We start from the raw sequence: 18082 nt of genomic DNA on the forward strand, positions 1-18082 counted from the left end.
ATGGTCAACTTCATACTGTTGTCTTTATGGGAAGGCTTTTTTTTTTTTTTTTGAGACAGAGTGTCACTTTGTTGCCCGGGCTAGAGTGAGTGCTGTGGCGTCAGCCTAGCACACAGCAACCTCAAACTCCTGGGCTTAAGCAATCCTACTGCCTCAGCCTCCCGAAGTAGCTGGGACTACAGGCATGCGCCACCATGCCCAGCTAATTTTTTCTATATATATTTTAGTTGGCCAGCTAATTTGTTTCTATTTTTAGTAGAGACGGGGTCTCGCTCTTGCTCAGGCTGGTCTCAAACTCCTGACCTTGAGCTATCCACCCGCCTCGGCCTCCCAGAGTGCTAGGATTATAGGCGTGAGCCACCGCGCCCGGCCTAGGGAAGGCTTCTTAATTACCTTTAGTTAACTATTAGGCTATTTAAGTTATCTATTACTTTTTGTGCCAGTGGCACGATATCCTTTTAATACCATGCCATAAAAAGTTTGATACTTCTCTTATTCTTACTTTCAACAAATATTTACAGGACACCTACTACATGCTAGCACTATTATTTACCGTATTTCTTATATCCAGTCAGACTGGATTATTTTTTAGGATGGATTTCTGGATTCTAATTTTAAGAAATTTAACAACAAAAAAGGCTCAGCATAGCTAGATGATGACAATAAGGAGTGTATGCCATTGTAAAAGCTGAGTAGCACCTACTTCACAGAACACCTCTATGATTTGTAAAGGAGTATAGTTTTTCAGAGGCAGCTCTGTTATTGGGATTCATGACCTAGTGCATAGACTTCTAGTAAATTTATTAGTTGACTTAAGGGTATCCATGATTCCTCCAAAATTGTGTAGAATATTTTATGTATATATGCTTTTTGGTGGAAGGAAAGAGAGGGTTCAGTAACTTCACTTAGATTTTTCAGAGTTTCTAAAAAACATTAAGAACGACTACTCTTGTGGGTTAAGAGAAGTTTACGGAGACCAACATACATAGGTTTTTAAAAATTTTGTGTTTTATGTCTGTTTTTGAATAACCATTCTAGTAAAATATTACTAATTATATATAAGATTCTCATTGATTTTTGAGTTCCTATTATTTTGCCAGTAATTTAACTGAGAACTTTTTTTTTTTTTAAAGGTTCAGGAGCAAGTACATCCCACTCTCTCAGCTAATGAAGAGTCTCTATATTATATTGAAGAGCTGATTTTTCAGCTGCTTAATAAATTATGCATGGCCCAACCCAGGACTGTTCAGGATGTGGAGGTAAAGATTATTTTGTTATTTCAAAAAGTCACCGAACCACTGTACAAATTTATTTTTGTATCCAAATCTGTATCATTCTAAATTATTGTGGAAACTAAAACCACTGAAACTATGTGTGATATATATGGCCAGTTCATTTTTGACAAAAACATCAGAACAATTCATTGAGGAAAGAAAGTTCTTCAGCAGCAAAAGTATTAGAACAACTAGATAAATTTATGAGAGAAAAAAATTTGAGACCTATTTCATACTATAGACAAAAATTAATTCAAGATGGATTATAGCCTTAGACATAAAAGCTGAAGCTATAAAGTTTCTAGAAGAAAATGCTGGAGAATATCTTTATAACCTGGGGTTAGGCAAATGCATTTTAAAGAGGACTCAAAACACAGTAACTATCAAACAATTCAGATTTCTTTCAACAAGAAAATGTGTAAACAAATATGGTAGGTACATAAAATGGAATATTAATTGGTAACAAAATAAAAAATAAACTATTAATATGTACGTTAACATAGCTGTAATTCATAGACATTATGTAGCCAAAAAAAAAAAAAAAAGCCAGACTCAAAAGAGTACATGTTGTATGATTTCATTCATATGAAATTTAGAAATAGTGAATTAGTGCTTAAATAATTGTTTTGCCTTGGTTACTTGGAAGTATTTTAGAGTTTTAGAAATACCTGTTACTACAGCTTTCAAAATTTTCCTTGGTACTATAATGTTTACCTTTCTTTTTTTTTTTGAGACAGAGTCTCTCTCGGTTGCCCTGAGTAGAGGGCAGTGGCATCATCATAGCTCATTGCAACCTCAAACTCCAGGGCTCAAGCAATCCTCCTGCCTCAGCCTCCCGAGTAGCTGAGTAGCTGGGACTATAGGCGTGCACCACAACACCCGGCTAATTTTTTTATTTTTAGTAGAGACGGGGTATCTCTCTTATTCAGGCTGGTTTCAAACTCGTGAGCTCAAGTGATCCTCCTGCCTTGGCCTCCCAGAGTGCTAGTATTACAGGCATGAGCCACTGTGCTTGGCCTATTGTTTACCTTTCTTTTGAAGATTGTTTCTTTAAGACAACAACTTTTAGTATAAAAGGACGTCTTAATTTGGAGTGATTGAGAGTGATTTAATATCAATCTCCTTTTTCTTTCAGAGACAGGGTCCGTCTCTGTCACCAGGCAGGAGTGCAGTGCTCACTGCAGCCTCGAACTCCTGGGTCTCAAGGGATCCTCCTGCCTCAGCCTCTGGAGTAGCTGGGACTAGAGGCACACGCCGCTGAGCCTGGCTAATCTTTTAATTTTTTGTAGAGCATGGCGTCTCACTACATTGCTCAGTCTGGTCTCAAAACTCCTGGCCTCAAGCAATCCTCCTGCCTTAGCCTCCCCCCAAAGTGCTGCTGACCTTTTTTTTTTTTAAAACCAAAAATTTGTTTATTACAGGAATCAGAACATGTTATGTTACTGTTATCTACTAGCATTAAGGATAGTGATAAAGTTGAATTTTGCATGAAATTTCTATTTATGAACACTTTTGTTAATACTACAATGGTATTGCTGTGATCTGAACAGGAACGAGTTCAAAAGACCTTTCCTCACCCAATTGATAAATGGGCTATTGCTGATGCACAATCTGCCATAGAGAAACGAAAAAGAAGAAATCCTCTTTTACTGCCTGTGGACAAGATCCATCCTTCATTGAAGGTAACGAAAGATTAACCATTGGGAGAGTTCTTTATAACAAATAATACTTTATTTATATAGTATTGGTGTATTTATATAGTAGTAATGTAGCATGGTCTGTGTTAGTGTATATGTGCACTTGCATGTGTGTACTTTTACATACGTATGCACATATGTATATAAAGTGAAAATATTCTGGTGAAATCAGATTACCTTTCAACTGATATTAAAGATTAATGATAGCGATAATGCATTATGGCATCTCAGTGGCATCTTCTAATGAGTGCTACCCCAAATTGATTTCTGTGTAGTAGGCCATGATTCTCAATCTTTTGTTGATTAAGAAAATACATAATGTCAAAAGCTACTGTTAGTTCAAAAGTTTTTCAATTACTCTGTATTATCAAAAGTATTTTATATACATTGGAAAAGTAGGCTTGGGAATATTTAGTCTACAATATGCTTGATGTACATGGATTTGAAGACTTTTTTGTAGCAATTTCAAGAACAGTTCATACATCCTTCCCTCAATAGAAACTACTATTATTAGGGGATAAAGTTAGCAGATGTTTGTCAGATGGGTGTTGGTTAATGTATTAAGAGGCTTTCAGTGAAGTTCAGCCCAAGATTTCTATTAACATATTAGAGTCAACTATTCTTGTTTTATAAAAGGCAGAGCTGTTAGATTAGATGTCTCTTTAAAAAAAAACAGAACCCTCATACTGGGACCAAAGGCTCGTTTTATATCCTATGGTACCCATAAATTTAGACATTAGTTTATAGAAAGTTCTTTATAAGCAAGGATGTTAAATAGGAATTTTTGAGTGTTTAACTGATACATGACAGTGCCATTTTTTGCAATTATCTATTCTCTCCACAGGAGGTTTTGGGGTACAAAGTGGACTACCATGTGTCCCTATATATTGTGGCTGTACTAGAGTATATCTCAGCTGATATTTTGAAATTGGCTGGTAATTATGTTTTTAATATCCGACATTATGAAATATCTCAGCAGGACATTAAAGTATCAATGTGTGCAGATAAGGTAAGTATTAAAAGGTATTTAAACTTAACTTGAATAATAGTGACTATCTCATTTCTGCCTCAATGTTTTTTTATACATGATTATATTAGTAATTTTTGTAATTCCTATTGTTGGAAGACAGAAAAATCCTGGCTTTACATAGTAACCATGTTATATCCAGGTTTTTAAGCATATTGCAGCATGGGGATCTCTTTTTTTTCACTGAGAAACTTTTACTTACAGGAAAAATCTTCCAAAGCCTTAAACCAGTTTAAGGAAAGTAGTTTGAGTTTTATATTTTAGAAAGAGAACATACGGGGTTCTGCTCAGGTACTTTTAAGTAATGTTGAAGAACATACTTTGGTTTCACAGAGTAGTTTAGTGAGGCACAGACAGAAAAAGACTTTGCAATATTGAAGTAACTCTCTTCTGATAATTTTTGTTTCCATATCTGTATTCCTTCCTGGCTATAAGCTACTTGAGGGAAAAAAAATTGAATCTCCTCATTTTTCTCTCTCTTTTTCTTTCCCTCCTACTTTTCCTCCTCTGTTCCCCTTACTTTTTAAGTCAACATTTCTGAAGTACCCCATATGTGCCAGTCACTGGCCTGAGCATGATGAAGTTATAACACTGAATAAAATAGCAATCCTTGTGTTAGGAGGAATTTATTTTAGTGCAAAATAAAAATATTGTAAACAAATAATTGCAGCACAATGTGATTAAAACCATTATACTAATAAGTCTAAGGTGCAGTGGAGAAAGTAATCAACTCTAGTGTGGGTGAGGCCAGGAAGACTTTATAGAGAAGGTGCCTAACTAAATTGGGACCTCTAAGGGTGAATGACGTCCAGGATCTAGCACGTGCCAGTGGTTCTTAGCCTTTAATGTACATCAGAATTACCAGAAAGCTTTTGAAGAGTACTGATGCCTGTGTCTCACCCCCAGAGATTTAATTGGCCTGGATTTGACCTCCAAGCCTCAGTATTTTTTGAAAGCATTCCAAGTGATTTTGATGTGCAGTTTTAATGGCTGAGATCCATTATACTATGCCATAATTTCAAAAATGATTTTTCGCTTAAATTTCATGGTAGGAATACCTTGTCATTTCTATTTTGACTTCTAAAATTATGATTACTTTTTTTTTTACTTTGAGAGTATCATAGACTTATAGAAAATTTGAAAGTACAATAAAAAGTATTCCTTTGCTGCTGAACCATTTGAGAGTAAGTTGCCAATATAGTGTGTCCGACAAATAAAAACATTCTCCAATATTACTGTAATATGATAATGAAAATCCAGGAAATTAATACATTGATACATTGTACCATCTAACTCTCAAACATTCAAGTTTTGCCACTTGTCCTTTATAGCAGTGATCTAGTCCAGAATCCTTTGTTGTTTATTTAGTTGTCATGTATCTTTTTTCTCCTTCTTCAATTTCCTTTTCAGGATTATACCTTCTTTCTGAACTCTCAGAGTATTTTTCATTCAGTCTTAAATGACTGAATGAATAACTAGGTCTAATCTTTTTTTTTTTTTTTTTTTTAACTGTTACTCTAAAATGTATGGTTACCCTCTCCTGTTGCTTTTAATTTACAACTGGTTCTTGCCTGTTGGTTGATGTAAGTTGATGGTAGCAGTCTTTACTATTTCTGAAAGAAGAAATGGTCACTAGAACTGTTTAAGCATTTATGTGTGTTTGAAGTTTAGCAGATGAACTTAATAGCAGTGGTCAGGGTAGTAAATATGCATCAGAAAAGCATCACGCTGATCATTACTTGATGAATATTTTGTAAATAAAGTGACATTTAGCTACAATTTCCCATTTTCCCTATGTATGGTGACTTTTGGGACACCCTGTATTACACACACGTATATCTACATACATACATATTTCACCATTAGGTCTATCTTATTTCCAGAAATATTTACTTTGCCATATCCAGTTTTATTTGAACACTTCCCACCTTCAACTTTTTATTTTTCTTTTATTCTAAATTTTCTTATATAAATTTGACTATAATACACATTGTTTAATAATGTTTGATTTCGAGTACTTTGAGGCAGTTTTATAAAAGTAAGGAAAATAAGTTTATATCTTACTGATTTATATTTCTCAGGTTTTGATGGACATGTTTGATCAAGATGACATAGGTTTGGTTTCTCTCTGTGAAGATGAACCTAGTTCTTCAGGTGAATTAAACTACTATGACCTTGTCAGAAGTGAAATTGCAGAAGAAAGACAGTATCTGCGGGAACTGAATATGATCATAAAAGTGTTTCGAGAAGCCTTTCTTTCTGACAGAAAACTGTTTAAACCTTCTGTAAGTACCTTTTTGGGTTTGAAATTCTGTGTACCCAAAAAGTCAAACAGCAGCTTAAAATCATATTAATAAATAGTAGCTTTATATACTTTATGAATATATAAAATGCTTTTATTTATTTATGGGTTTTAAAAATATGTGAATTATTATACTAATGTAATAAGTGCAGTGACAATGAAAATTAGACACAAAATTAGAAAGGGGTTTTCACTATATTGTATTTGGATTAGGAGTTATCTTCATTCTGATCCCAGCTCTTTTTGTTAATAAACTCTATAAAACTTTGATCAAGTCTTTTATCATTTTAGCCAGTTTTAAAACACTCAAATGCCAGAATTCTTTATGTAAAGAGTTGCTTAGCATTATCCACAGTATAATTTTATTTTATAAATTAAATAAAATTACAGGCATGTGCCTGTAATCCCAGGTTTTAGAATTATTTAATGACACTATTTAGAATCTATATTTTCCAGTATTTTTACTGTGTGTAATCCAAGAGATTTTTAAATTTCTCTTCCTTTTTCATGTCTGAAATGACTGTCACTATGTTTTGGAATATATTATTAAAATAGTTTGAGATTGGGTGAAAATACACCCTTAATACTTATTTAGTAATTTTTAAACACAATTCTCAACCTCATATATCTTAACCTTTCTTTTTCTTTTTTCAGGATATTGAAAAGATTTTTAGTAACATTTCAGATATACATGAATTGACTGTGAAACTTTTAGGTTTGATTGAAGACACAGTTGAAATGACTGATGAAAGCAGTCCTCATCCGTTAGCTGGCAGCTGTTTTGAAGATTTAGCAGAAGTAGGTTTACAGAACTACTTTATATTCTCATTAGAGTCCTAACTGCTGTATTAAGAAGTTTAGTAAAAAATGCTTTGTGAAAATCAGAAGACGCTGCTGGTTATTATAAAAAAAAAAAACCTTAAGGGCTGGGCACAGTGCCTCATGCCTGTAATCCTAGCACTCTGGGAGGCCAAAGCAGGAGGATCACTTGAGCTCAGGAGTTCTAGACCAGCCTGAGCAAGAGCGAGACACCGTCTCTACTAAACATAGAAAAATTAGCCAGACGTGGTGGCGTGTGCCTGTAATCCCAGCTACTCTGGAGGCTGAGGCAGGAGAATGGCTTGAGCCCAGGAGTTTGAGGGTCCTGTGAGCTAGGCTGATGCCACGGCACTCTAGCCCAGGTGAGAGAGCCAGACTCCGTCTCAAAAAAAAAACAAAAAACAACAACTGAAGATTTAACCAATAGTAAACTAGAATTGCATTGTCTATAGTTATAGTGATACTTTCTTTATATTGTATCTATGCTAATATTTATAGTCAGAGTTTATGTACTAGAGTAGTGTTTAGGATTTTTTTTCTTAATGGTAAGTGTGTTGAAGGTGAAGGAAAATAAATTTTATTGACTATAGCTCCTTTTGTAGATTTTAATCTTAATTAGAAAGATGTTTATATTATTTTAATTTTTTCTGAAATGAAAGTTATATTGTCTTTTAAATGATTATAAAAGTAATATAGCTCATTGTAAAAATATTCAGAAAAATACAGATAAATATAAATAAAACGAAAATCACTTGATTTTGCAACACCCAGAGATAACTTATCCTTATAACATTTATTCATTATTATATTTTTCTGTGTATGCATACAAACGTATGTGTGTTTTAAAAAAATAGTATCCTACTATTTTGTAACTTGCTATTTTTTAGTCTACATACATAAACGTTTTCTGTGTTAATAAATATACTTCAACACAATTTAAAAAAATTTGTGGGGTGGGGGTGACAGGCAGGGTCTTGTTCTATCACCCAGGCTGGAGTGTGGTGGTGCAATCATGGCTCACTGTAGCCTTGCCTCAAACTCAGGGCTCAAGTGATCCTCCTGCCTCAGCCTCCCCAGTAGCTGGCACTACAGGTATGCACCATCACGCCTGGCTAATTTTTCTTATTTTTCTGGAGACAAAGTCTCACTATGTTGTCCAGGCTAGTGTTGAACTCCTGGCCTCAAACGATCCTCCTGCCTCTGCCTCCCAAAGTGCTGTGATTATAGGCATTTGCTACTGCACCTATCCCAGTTTTTAAGTATTAGTAATACTATGTTATGTGGAAATACCGTAACATTTTAACCATCTATATCCCTAAGGTTGTAGATTTTTTTTTATTGTAAACAGCACCGCAACAAACATATTTACACTATGCCTTCATAGTTTAATAATTTTTTTAAGACATATTCTTGGAAGTGAAATTATAGACTAGGTACATTTGTTAGAACTTCGAAACATTTTGCCAGATTCACTTCTAGATAAGTTCCAGTGTATGGAAGCCTGTACCCCTTTGCCCACCCCCTCCCTTTTTACTAATTCTGGGTATCATTCCATTCATTTTTACCATTCTAATGGAAAAAAGAAATCACTTATTTTTCTTTAATTTTGCTTTTTTTAAAATGTGATATGAAACATCTTTTCATACTCATTGGCCATTTTCATGTCTTCTGGAAAATAGGACTTTAAATGTGCTGTCTTTAGATTTCATGTAAAAAATTTCTTAATTTTATAATCTCTGAATATAGAATTCTGAATATAATTTTTCTGAAAATCTAGATCACTTTTATTACATCCATTTTATAGACAAAGAAACTGATAGTATAAAAATATTCAGTTACTGATGCCTAATCAATATATTCAGCCTTGGAAAAAAGAAGAAAAATTATCTGAGGGTGATGAAGAAGAGAAAAAAAGAAAAAAATTTTAAAAATTAAAAATATTCAGCCTTTGTTCTTAATAAAATGTTTTTTATGCTATGATATCTTATATTTGGTCTGGTTGCCTGCTGTACTGTTAAAGATGTAATTCTAAAATACCGTATTATTTTATTTTTTATTTTGGTTATAGATATATAAAAAACATTAAATTTGCCATTTTAACCATTTTTAAGTGTACAATTCAGTGGCATTAATTAAATTCACAATATTGTACACCCATCACTACTATCTATTTCCAGAACTTTTTCATCACCCCAAACAGAAACTCTACCCAAAGAGCAAGAAATCCCTATTCCTCCCACTCCTCTTAACCTATAATCTACCTTCTGTCTCTATGAATTGGCTATTTTAGATATTTCATGTAGTGGAATCATATAATATTTGTCCTTTGTGCCTGCTTACTTCACTTAGCATAATGTTTTCAAGATTCATCCATGTTATAGCATATGTCAGAACTTAGCACTTTCTGTGGTTGAATACTAATCCATTGCATGTGTATATCACATTTTGTTTATTCCTTCATTTGCTTATGAATGCTTGGATTGTTTCCACCTTTTAGCTATTTTGAATAATGCTGCAATGTTTTCAGTGCTTTTGGATGTACACCTAGGAGTGGAATTGCTGGGTCATATGGTAATTCTGTTTAGCTTTTTGAGGAACTGCCAAATTGTCTTCCATGGGGCTGAACCATTTTACAGTCCCACTAGCAATGTACAAGTATCCTAATTTCTCTGCATTTTTGCCAATAGTGTACTTATTTTCTCCCAAAACCACTCTTTTTGTACTTTTAAACTAGAAAAATGAAACAAATCTCTTAGGTCTAATTAAACATTGGGTTATTGATTATTACCAAATAATAGGAGTTTATTTAAATACAGACATTGGACAAACTATGGGTGATTTCTGCTTGTTATCTTAGTGTGTGTTATCTGTGCTAGACTTTCTTTTTCTTATTTTGGAAACTGTAGAGTCAATAAAACAGAACTATCACTTTTGTTTCCTTTGAAAATAATTTGAAATGTAAACTCATTTCAACTTAGGTAAGCATAGCTGAATTTCGAACTCCAGCCTACTCTTACTCTTTTCATTCACTGGGGATAAATGTGCATAAGCATTTTAATAGTTTGATATTTGTGACCACAAAGTCAGTGACCTATTTTAAGACCTATAGCCTCTTGTTATCTATTACTCTAAGTCACTACTTACATTTTAAAAAATTTACCAGTTGCAGCCATAATTATAGTTATTTTGACCCTGAAAAAGTAGAGAGCTAAAAGTGATAAAATCTAATTGAGGACTTGAATAAAAATTTGCCATTAAGTAATCTGTACCATATTAGTAGATAACATGTTCTTTTAAACCTAACACATTTTTCTTTTCAAAAAAATAGGAACAAGCATTTGATCCGTATGAAACATTATCACAGGACATTCTTTCACCAGAGTTTAATGAACATTTCAGTAAACTGATGGCCAGACCTGCAGTTGCTCTACATTTTCAGGTAAACTTAAGTTTTTTTCTTTTTTATGAAGTAAGTAAAGGAATATTTCACCATCTTATCCTTCAGATGTTTGTAATTCTAGAGTCTTTTTATAAAGCAAGTGAGAAAATATTTCATTAATCCCTCAAATCTTATTAATTCTAAACCCATTGTAGATTGTCTTCTGTTTTCTGCCTTTCTCCTTTTTTTTTTTTTTTTTTAAGAGATGGGGTCTCACTCTGTCACCCAGACTGGAGTACAGTGGTGGGATCATAGCTCACTGCAGCTTCAAACTCCTGGTTTTGTATCCTAGGGATCCTCCCACCCCAGCTTCTCAAGTAGCTGGGACTATAGGCACGAACCACCACATCTGGCCCTTTTTTTATTTTGTAGAGATGGGTCTCACTGCTATATTACTCAGGCTGGTCTCAAACTCCTGGCCTCAAGTGATCCTCCTACCTCGACCTCCCAAAGTGCTGGTGTTACAGGTGTGTGCCATTGCACCTGGCCCTCAATCTGTTCTTTATACGTAAATCTTTTGTAGTACAACATCACAAATATTGGATGACCAGAAGAATCTGGCACATCTTAGATCTGGAACATAGAGATGAATCTGGAGAGCTATTTCAGGATTATATTCCCTATAGGAGGAAGATTTGGAGAAATCATAATGGCCTCAAATATATTCTTATTGATTTCTGTGTTAGGCCCATAATTTAAAGGAGGTAAATACTGCATTTTTAAAAACTCATTATAGTAGCCATCTTTAAACTGTATTGAGGAGTATACAAGTTAATTGGTTCAGTTATGTGCTTCGATAAAATGAAAATACGTGGAGAGAGCCAAATAAAATTATATTTTTACTCTATCAGCACTTACAGCAAAGCTTACATTGGTATAAGTGATACTTGACTACTTATTGGCTGTAGAAACTTCTGTGTCTAGACTAACTTTCCCCCCTTAGCATGTGATTATGGTCAGATCTTTATTGCCTTAAAGCAAGCGAACAAATGAACAAACCATTCACTCTAGCTACTCCTCTCTTTGATTTTTTCACTTTGCAGCCAGTTGTCTTCATGTTATTTTTCACGGTTCTTTGTCAAAACACTACCATGTGTATTCTAATCAGAATATAATACTAAAAACAGCCTCTCACAATTAATTGCCAAATCTAGCAGATTTTTTTTTTTTTTTTTTTTTTTTTGAGACAGAGTCTCACTCTGTTGCCCTGGCTAGAGTGCCGTGGCGTCAGCCTAGCTCACAGCAACCTCAAACTCCTGGGCTCACGCAATCCTTCTGCCTCAGCCTCCCAAGTAGCTGGGACTACAGGCACGTGCCAGCATGCCTGGCTAATTTTTTTCTACATATATTTTTAGCTGTCCAGGTAATTTCTTTCTATTTTTTAGTAGACGGGGTCTTGCTCTTGCTCAGGCTGGTCTCGAACTCCTGAGCTCAAACGATCCTTCCGCCTCGGCTTCCCAGAGTGCTAGGATTACAGGTGTGAGCCACCGTGCCCGGCCTCTATTTTAATTCATATATTTTAATTTCATATTTATGTCAATAGTATTTGTTAGTCCCCCTCTTGTCTCTGGGCTCTTATGATACCATTTTCTCTAATGTTCATTTTACTTCTCTGATTTCTTCTCAGTCTCCGCAATTGTAGCTGTTATCCAATTCTGTTTTTCTGTCTTTCTGTGCTCTCCTAGGGTGACTTCATCCATACCTGTATGCTGGTGACTTCCTTTTTGTATTTCCAGGCCATCACTTACTTATGAGCACTGTGTGTGTGTGTGTGTGTGTGTGTGTGGGTGTGTGTGTGTGTCTTTTACACTTTCATATAACCAGCTGCAGCTGCCATGAACTGATTCACTTGGATATCCTATAGGCACTTCAAAATGTAATAAGTTTAAAACTGAATTTACCATCTTTTTCCAGCCCTCTTTACTGTGAATTCCCTTTATCTCCTTCTACTGCTTTATTCTCAGAAATTTATAAACATGGAATAAAAATTATACCTAATTTTCCAAATTACTTCAAGAGAGGAACAAATTAAATCTTACAGGTTCATAAAAACTGTAAAGTAAACATTAATTAAAGGGACAATCTTCTGTGTATAAAAACTTTGGATACTCATTAAAAGCACTCACAACACATTTCTTGTTGCATTCCTATTAGGAATTCTTGCAGTGGAATTTGGATATTTAGACATAGTTATTGAAGTTATCCCCCCAGATATTCAGTAAAACTGAAAATTAGATAAAACCCCTTTTAGGCCAAACTCGCTTGTACTGTATTAACTTAAAAAATTTCATTCAGTTTTGAAGTAATGCTTCATTAAAGACCAAAAAGCATCTTTGAAGCTATATAGCACACCTTAAGAAAATGAGATTTGGTGCGGTGGCTCACACCTGTAATCCTAGCACTCTGGGAGGCCAAGGTGGGAAGATCGCTCAAGGTCAGGCATTCAAGACCAGCCTGAGCAAGAGTGAGACCCTAGGCCAGGCGCGGTGGCTCACGTCTGTAATCCTAGCTCTGGGAGGCCGAGGCGGGTGGATCGCTCGAGGTCAGGATTTCGAGACCAACCTGAGCAAGAGTGAGACCCCGTCTCTACTAAAAAAAAAAAATAGAAAGAAATTATCTGGCCAACTAAAAATATATATACAAAAAATTAGCCAGGCATGGTGGCGCATGCCTGTAGTCCCAGCTACTCGGGAGGCTGAGGCAGTAGGATCGCTTAAGCCCAGGAGTCTGAGGTTGCTGTGAGCTAGGCTGATGCCACGGCACTCACTCTAGCCCGGGCAACAGAGCGAGACTCTGTCTCAAAAAAAAAAAAAAAAAAAAAGAGTGAGACCCTATCTCTACTAAAAATAGAAAGAAACTAGCTGGACAACTAAAAATATATAGAAAATATTAGCTGGGCATAGTGGCGCATGCCTGTAGTCCCAGCTACTTGGGAGGCTGAGGAGAAGGATTGCGTGAGCCCAGGAGTTTGAGGTTGCTGTGAGCTAGGCTGACGCCATGGCAGTCTAGCCTGGGCAACAGAGCGAGACTCTGTCTCAAAAAAAAAAAAAAGAAAATGAGGTTTGGAGTCAGAACTTCCGGCTTTGGTCTAATTAATAGTTGCATTACCTCTAGCAATTCACTGAATCTCTGAGATTCAGTTTGCTTATTTGTAAAATGGTGATGATAATAATGTATACCTCTTATAGTTATTATGAAAATTAAATAGGAATACATATAAAGCAGAAACACAATGTTTGGCATGTATTAAACACTCAGTATAGCTCCAGTTACTATCAGAGGGCTCCTTACACTGAATAATGCAGAAATTTTAGAGTACACTTTAGTAGCCATTTTAGCACAAATAAAACAGGATGATCTTGTATACTAATTTTAAAGTTTCATATTGGTTCCAATAGCACTATATATAAAACATCCAGAGTAATTCAAATCACTGTATTATTTTAATGCTTTCTTAGTACATTCAGGCTGCTCTAACAAAATACCATCAACTGGATTGCTTTATAAACAACAGAATTTATTTCTCACAGTTTTTGAGGCTGAGAAGTCCAAGATCAAGGTGCCAGCAGATTCAGTGTCTGGTGAGGGCTTGTTCTTCTGGCTTGTAAATGGTGCTTTCTCACTGTGTCCTCACGTGGTAGAAGGGGCAGATAAGCTCCTTCGGGCCCCTTTTATAAGGGCACCAGTCCCATTACTGAAGGCTCTGCTCTGATGTCCTGATCACCTCCTAAAAGTCCCACCTCTTAATACTGTTGCATTGGGGATTAGGTTTCAACATATGAATTTTAGGGGGATGTAAACATTCAGACCATAGCAAATGCTAAAAGAAATGAATCTTTAAGAAAATAGTTGGCTCTTTTTGCTTATCCTAGTAACAAGTCTAGTTACTGGCTAATAAGTCTATTGAACAAATTATCATTTAATTTCAGTTAAGAAAATATGAGAATTGTGGAAGTGTTTGTACAAGAGGATATTTAAAAAAAAAAAAAATAACAGATTCTTTCTCACATGTATTGCTCTGGTTGGTATTTTTCTTAAGGGAAGAAATACCAGTAGGTGAACCTTAAAGATGTTTAAAATCAACATGAGTGACTTCTAAATCCCTCATAAATTTTAGGAAATCATTTATTCTACAGAGTAGTAGTCTCCAAAACTGGGGTATTACCTATTCCTAACTATACACTGAGATTTTTCAGGGTATATAAAGGCACAACTGGCTTTAAGGGAATCAACATCTAATATGCTTGAAATCTTGTTTGTGTTTTTTGCACTCTCTTTTCCAACTTCTCTTGCATATTACCTCTTGCCATATTGAATTTTCCATTATTCCTTGATCCAAGGTGTAAAAACCTCCAGGGCACTAACCAAGGGAAAAAAAAAGGTGTTACTCCTAAAGGAGAGTTCATTGAATACAAAGCAAAAGAGTTTCCAAAAGAAGGGTGTGGGGTGATTATGGTTTAAAAAAAAAAACCCTTGTAGCTGAGATGTCTTCTCTATCTATGTCTTGTCATATCTGTCTGATTACCTAAGAATTAAGAAGTGAGATGATTATAACAAATGATTATATTATTATATAATAACATTTTTGAGTACTTCATTCATTTGGGATAAAGGAGAGGGGAGGCCTATAAAGTTCTCATTCCTTGATGTACTATGTTAGAAGCAGTTGTAGATTCTTCCAGATGCTTTTAATTCTTGAGGCCATGACGTTGATATGCTTAATTTGAATTTAAGAATAAAGTCAGACTTCTGACAAATTAAGTCTGCTAGCTGTTTATTTTGACAGTGAAGATTGGCTTTGCCAATCAAGTTATGTGACAGACATTTTCATAAATTAAATGAGCCAAATCTGAAATTTATTCACTTATTCTTTGGTGAAATATATTTAAATCACATTTACAATATACAACATTCCTCAAAGTACAGCCTTTGTATCTATTTAAATTTAAAACATATCTGATGATGTTAAAATGTGCAAGAGGGTACGTGGCTTTTCAGAATTCCTTTAGGGATATGGAAGCTCAAACATTTGAAGAAAAGCTGTAGAGGACTATTGTGGACGTTATTTTAGCCATATAAAAGATGAAGAAATGTATATATTTATCTTCAGTAACTTGAAGAAAGGGAGAAAAAACTAACAACTTGATTTACAGCACTTGAATTTCAAATATAGAATATGCTTTCCATTATAGTTTTGCTAAGTCTTTATCTTGAATTTTTAAAAGCTGTTTTTGTTAGGCACTGCTTTTATATATCCTTGATATCAGAGATAGACTATAATATCTTTTTGCTTTGCAGTCCATTGCTGATGGTTTTAAAGAGGCAGTTCGTTATGTCCTTCCACGCCTTATGCTGGTGCCAGTGTATCATTGTTGGCACTATTTTGAATTATTAAAGGTAAGATGAAAGCTTTGTGAACCAAAAAATACTTGTATTTCTGGGGGCTAAAAAACCAGTTTTTGACCTGATCATATTTTTAAATACTTTTTATTCATTAAAATAAAGTATGTTAAAATTCCTAACTTCTTTACAGTGACCTTGGAGAAAATTCTATATATCTGATATTCAGATCATTCTCATGTGATAGAGGAAAATGTTATCTTTGTCTGTCATTTCATAATGTTGAATCTCAAAGAACTAATAGAAAAGAGTTTACTTTTCAAAATTAATTTTGGAGACACACAATACCAGTCTCTTACCTTTTGTTTTATATAAGTAATTAACAACTTTTGTGCAAACAGTGCACTAAAGTTCTATCTTGTTTAACTTATTAAGAAAAGTGCTTTTGAAGTTGACATTTTTTCTTTGCAATATAGTATTCTTCTTCTCTTAGCCTAGGACCCAAGCAACACATTAAAAAAAAAAATACATGCATATATATATATATATATATATATATATATATATAAAACTTTTTAAAAAAATGATTCTTTGATTTATTTTAATTAACTGGCTAATCGCTAGTCCTGGTGGTTTTAGTCATATTGGCTAAGAGGACTTTGGAGGCTAGTGATTAATTGGTGGGAAAAGTAGCTGTGGCTCAGGATGAGTCAGGCTGTCTGTCATAGTCAATGTCCTGATCTTAGATGCAGACATAGTAGCAGTAAGACCAACCTTGGGGATTTTAAAAACCAATCATCCAGGTAGGGAGAAAAATAAGCTCCAATGATATAGTCAAGCCAGGATTTTTAAATGTTGACAAATATTAGAAGGCTACTGTAAGACTAATGATAGGACTTCTAATAAGATGTGAAAATAATTTAAAAGAATTTTAGGAATCTAAATATACATTGGGGCCTGCCTATGTTTTATTTAAATGAAGCCTGCAATCCTTTTTATGAGTTCTTTGTGGATCCACTAGTCTCCATGGAGAAATACACAACCAAGTTGTACATCTATTTGTACATGAAAGCTGGTTGCCTCCAGCATCATGTGCTGTGAGTAGTAAGACTCCATAAAAAAAAATTCTTGAGGTAGGTATTCATTAGAAATTACCAAATGAATTCCTTGCCTAGATGCTTACAAGATATTCATAGAATTATTCTGGCTTTTATTTTAATATTCTTACCAATGAATTAGAAGGAAAAAGTCTGAACAGTCTATACTAACTTGGTATCCTAAAGGAGAGGTACAAAATAAGCAGAAAGATGCTTTGCTTCTAAAGAGCAATAAAGAAGTTGGGGATGAAAATTTTACTGAGCAAGATATGTTGGAATTACACTTGAAAAAGGGAAATAATCTGAAAGTAGGCCAAAGTCCTCCAATGTTAGCTGGAGTCATATTGACAGTGACACAGTGAAATAAGAATGAAGAGTTGCTAGAAAATCTTCATCTCTCACAAGCCCACTTTAGTAACCACTCCTACCTTTAAAAGATCAAGAGAATATGTGTAAGGATCTTGAAGTGGGAAAAGAAGCACTCATTGGTGAGTTCTGATGTGTGTCCAAAGGCAGCAGATATTATTATTAGTTTAGAGTGACTTAAGGCTTCAAAGAATGAAAAATAAAGAGAAACCATCCTTGTCCTATCAATGCAACTGCTAACCCTTGGAATAAATATGGAATATACTCAGTTTTAATTTATGTACAGCAACAACAAGAACAAATAGAAATGTAGAATGGAAAGACAAGCTACAGAAGAGAAGCTATTTAAAATGGCAGATGTGAATAACTCCACAAAAGAGGATATCCAAAAGATCAATAAACATATATTCAAACTCATTAATTATCAAGGAAATACAAGTTAAAACCAAAAATTAAACCAAGTATCATTGCATACACACTAGATGACAGAAATTTAAAAGTCTGAAAATATACACAAGGAGTAATATGAACATTTATGTATTCTAGTAGGAGTATAAGCTATATAACCCCTTTGGAAAATTGCTTGGCGTTACCTAATAAATTTGAAGATATGGGCTGGGGGCAGTGGCTCACACCTATAATCTCAGCACTTTGGAAGGCTGAGGCAGGAGGCCACGAGTTTGAGACCAGCCTGGGCAACATAGCGAGACACGTCTCTACA

At 34.7% G+C, this 18082-nt stretch overlaps 1 protein-coding gene across 1 annotated transcript in view; it reads left to right on the forward strand.

Annotated features, from left to right (window-relative positions):
- The window catches only part of SOS2 (SOS Ras/Rho guanine nucleotide exchange factor 2), an 80485-nt gene that overhangs the window by 19990 nt on the left and 42413 nt on the right, over positions 1-18082 (forward strand). The window contains exons 2-8 of the mRNA XM_045567644.1: positions 1134-1259; positions 2825-2956; positions 3816-3980; positions 6080-6283; positions 6955-7098; positions 10448-10558; positions 15857-15955. Coding sequence (XP_045423600.1) covers positions 1134-1259; positions 2825-2956; positions 3816-3980; positions 6080-6283; positions 6955-7098; positions 10448-10558; positions 15857-15955 — 981 coding nt within the window. The remainder of the gene's footprint in view (positions 1-1133; positions 1260-2824; positions 2957-3815; positions 3981-6079; positions 6284-6954; positions 7099-10447; positions 10559-15856; positions 15956-18082) is intronic.

Source organism: Lemur catta, chromosome 1, assembly GCF_020740605.2.
Source record: "Lemur catta isolate mLemCat1 chromosome 1, mLemCat1.pri, whole genome shotgun sequence".
In the NCBI taxonomy this organism is placed as follows: Eukaryota; Metazoa; Chordata; class Mammalia; order Primates; family Lemuridae; genus Lemur; species Lemur catta.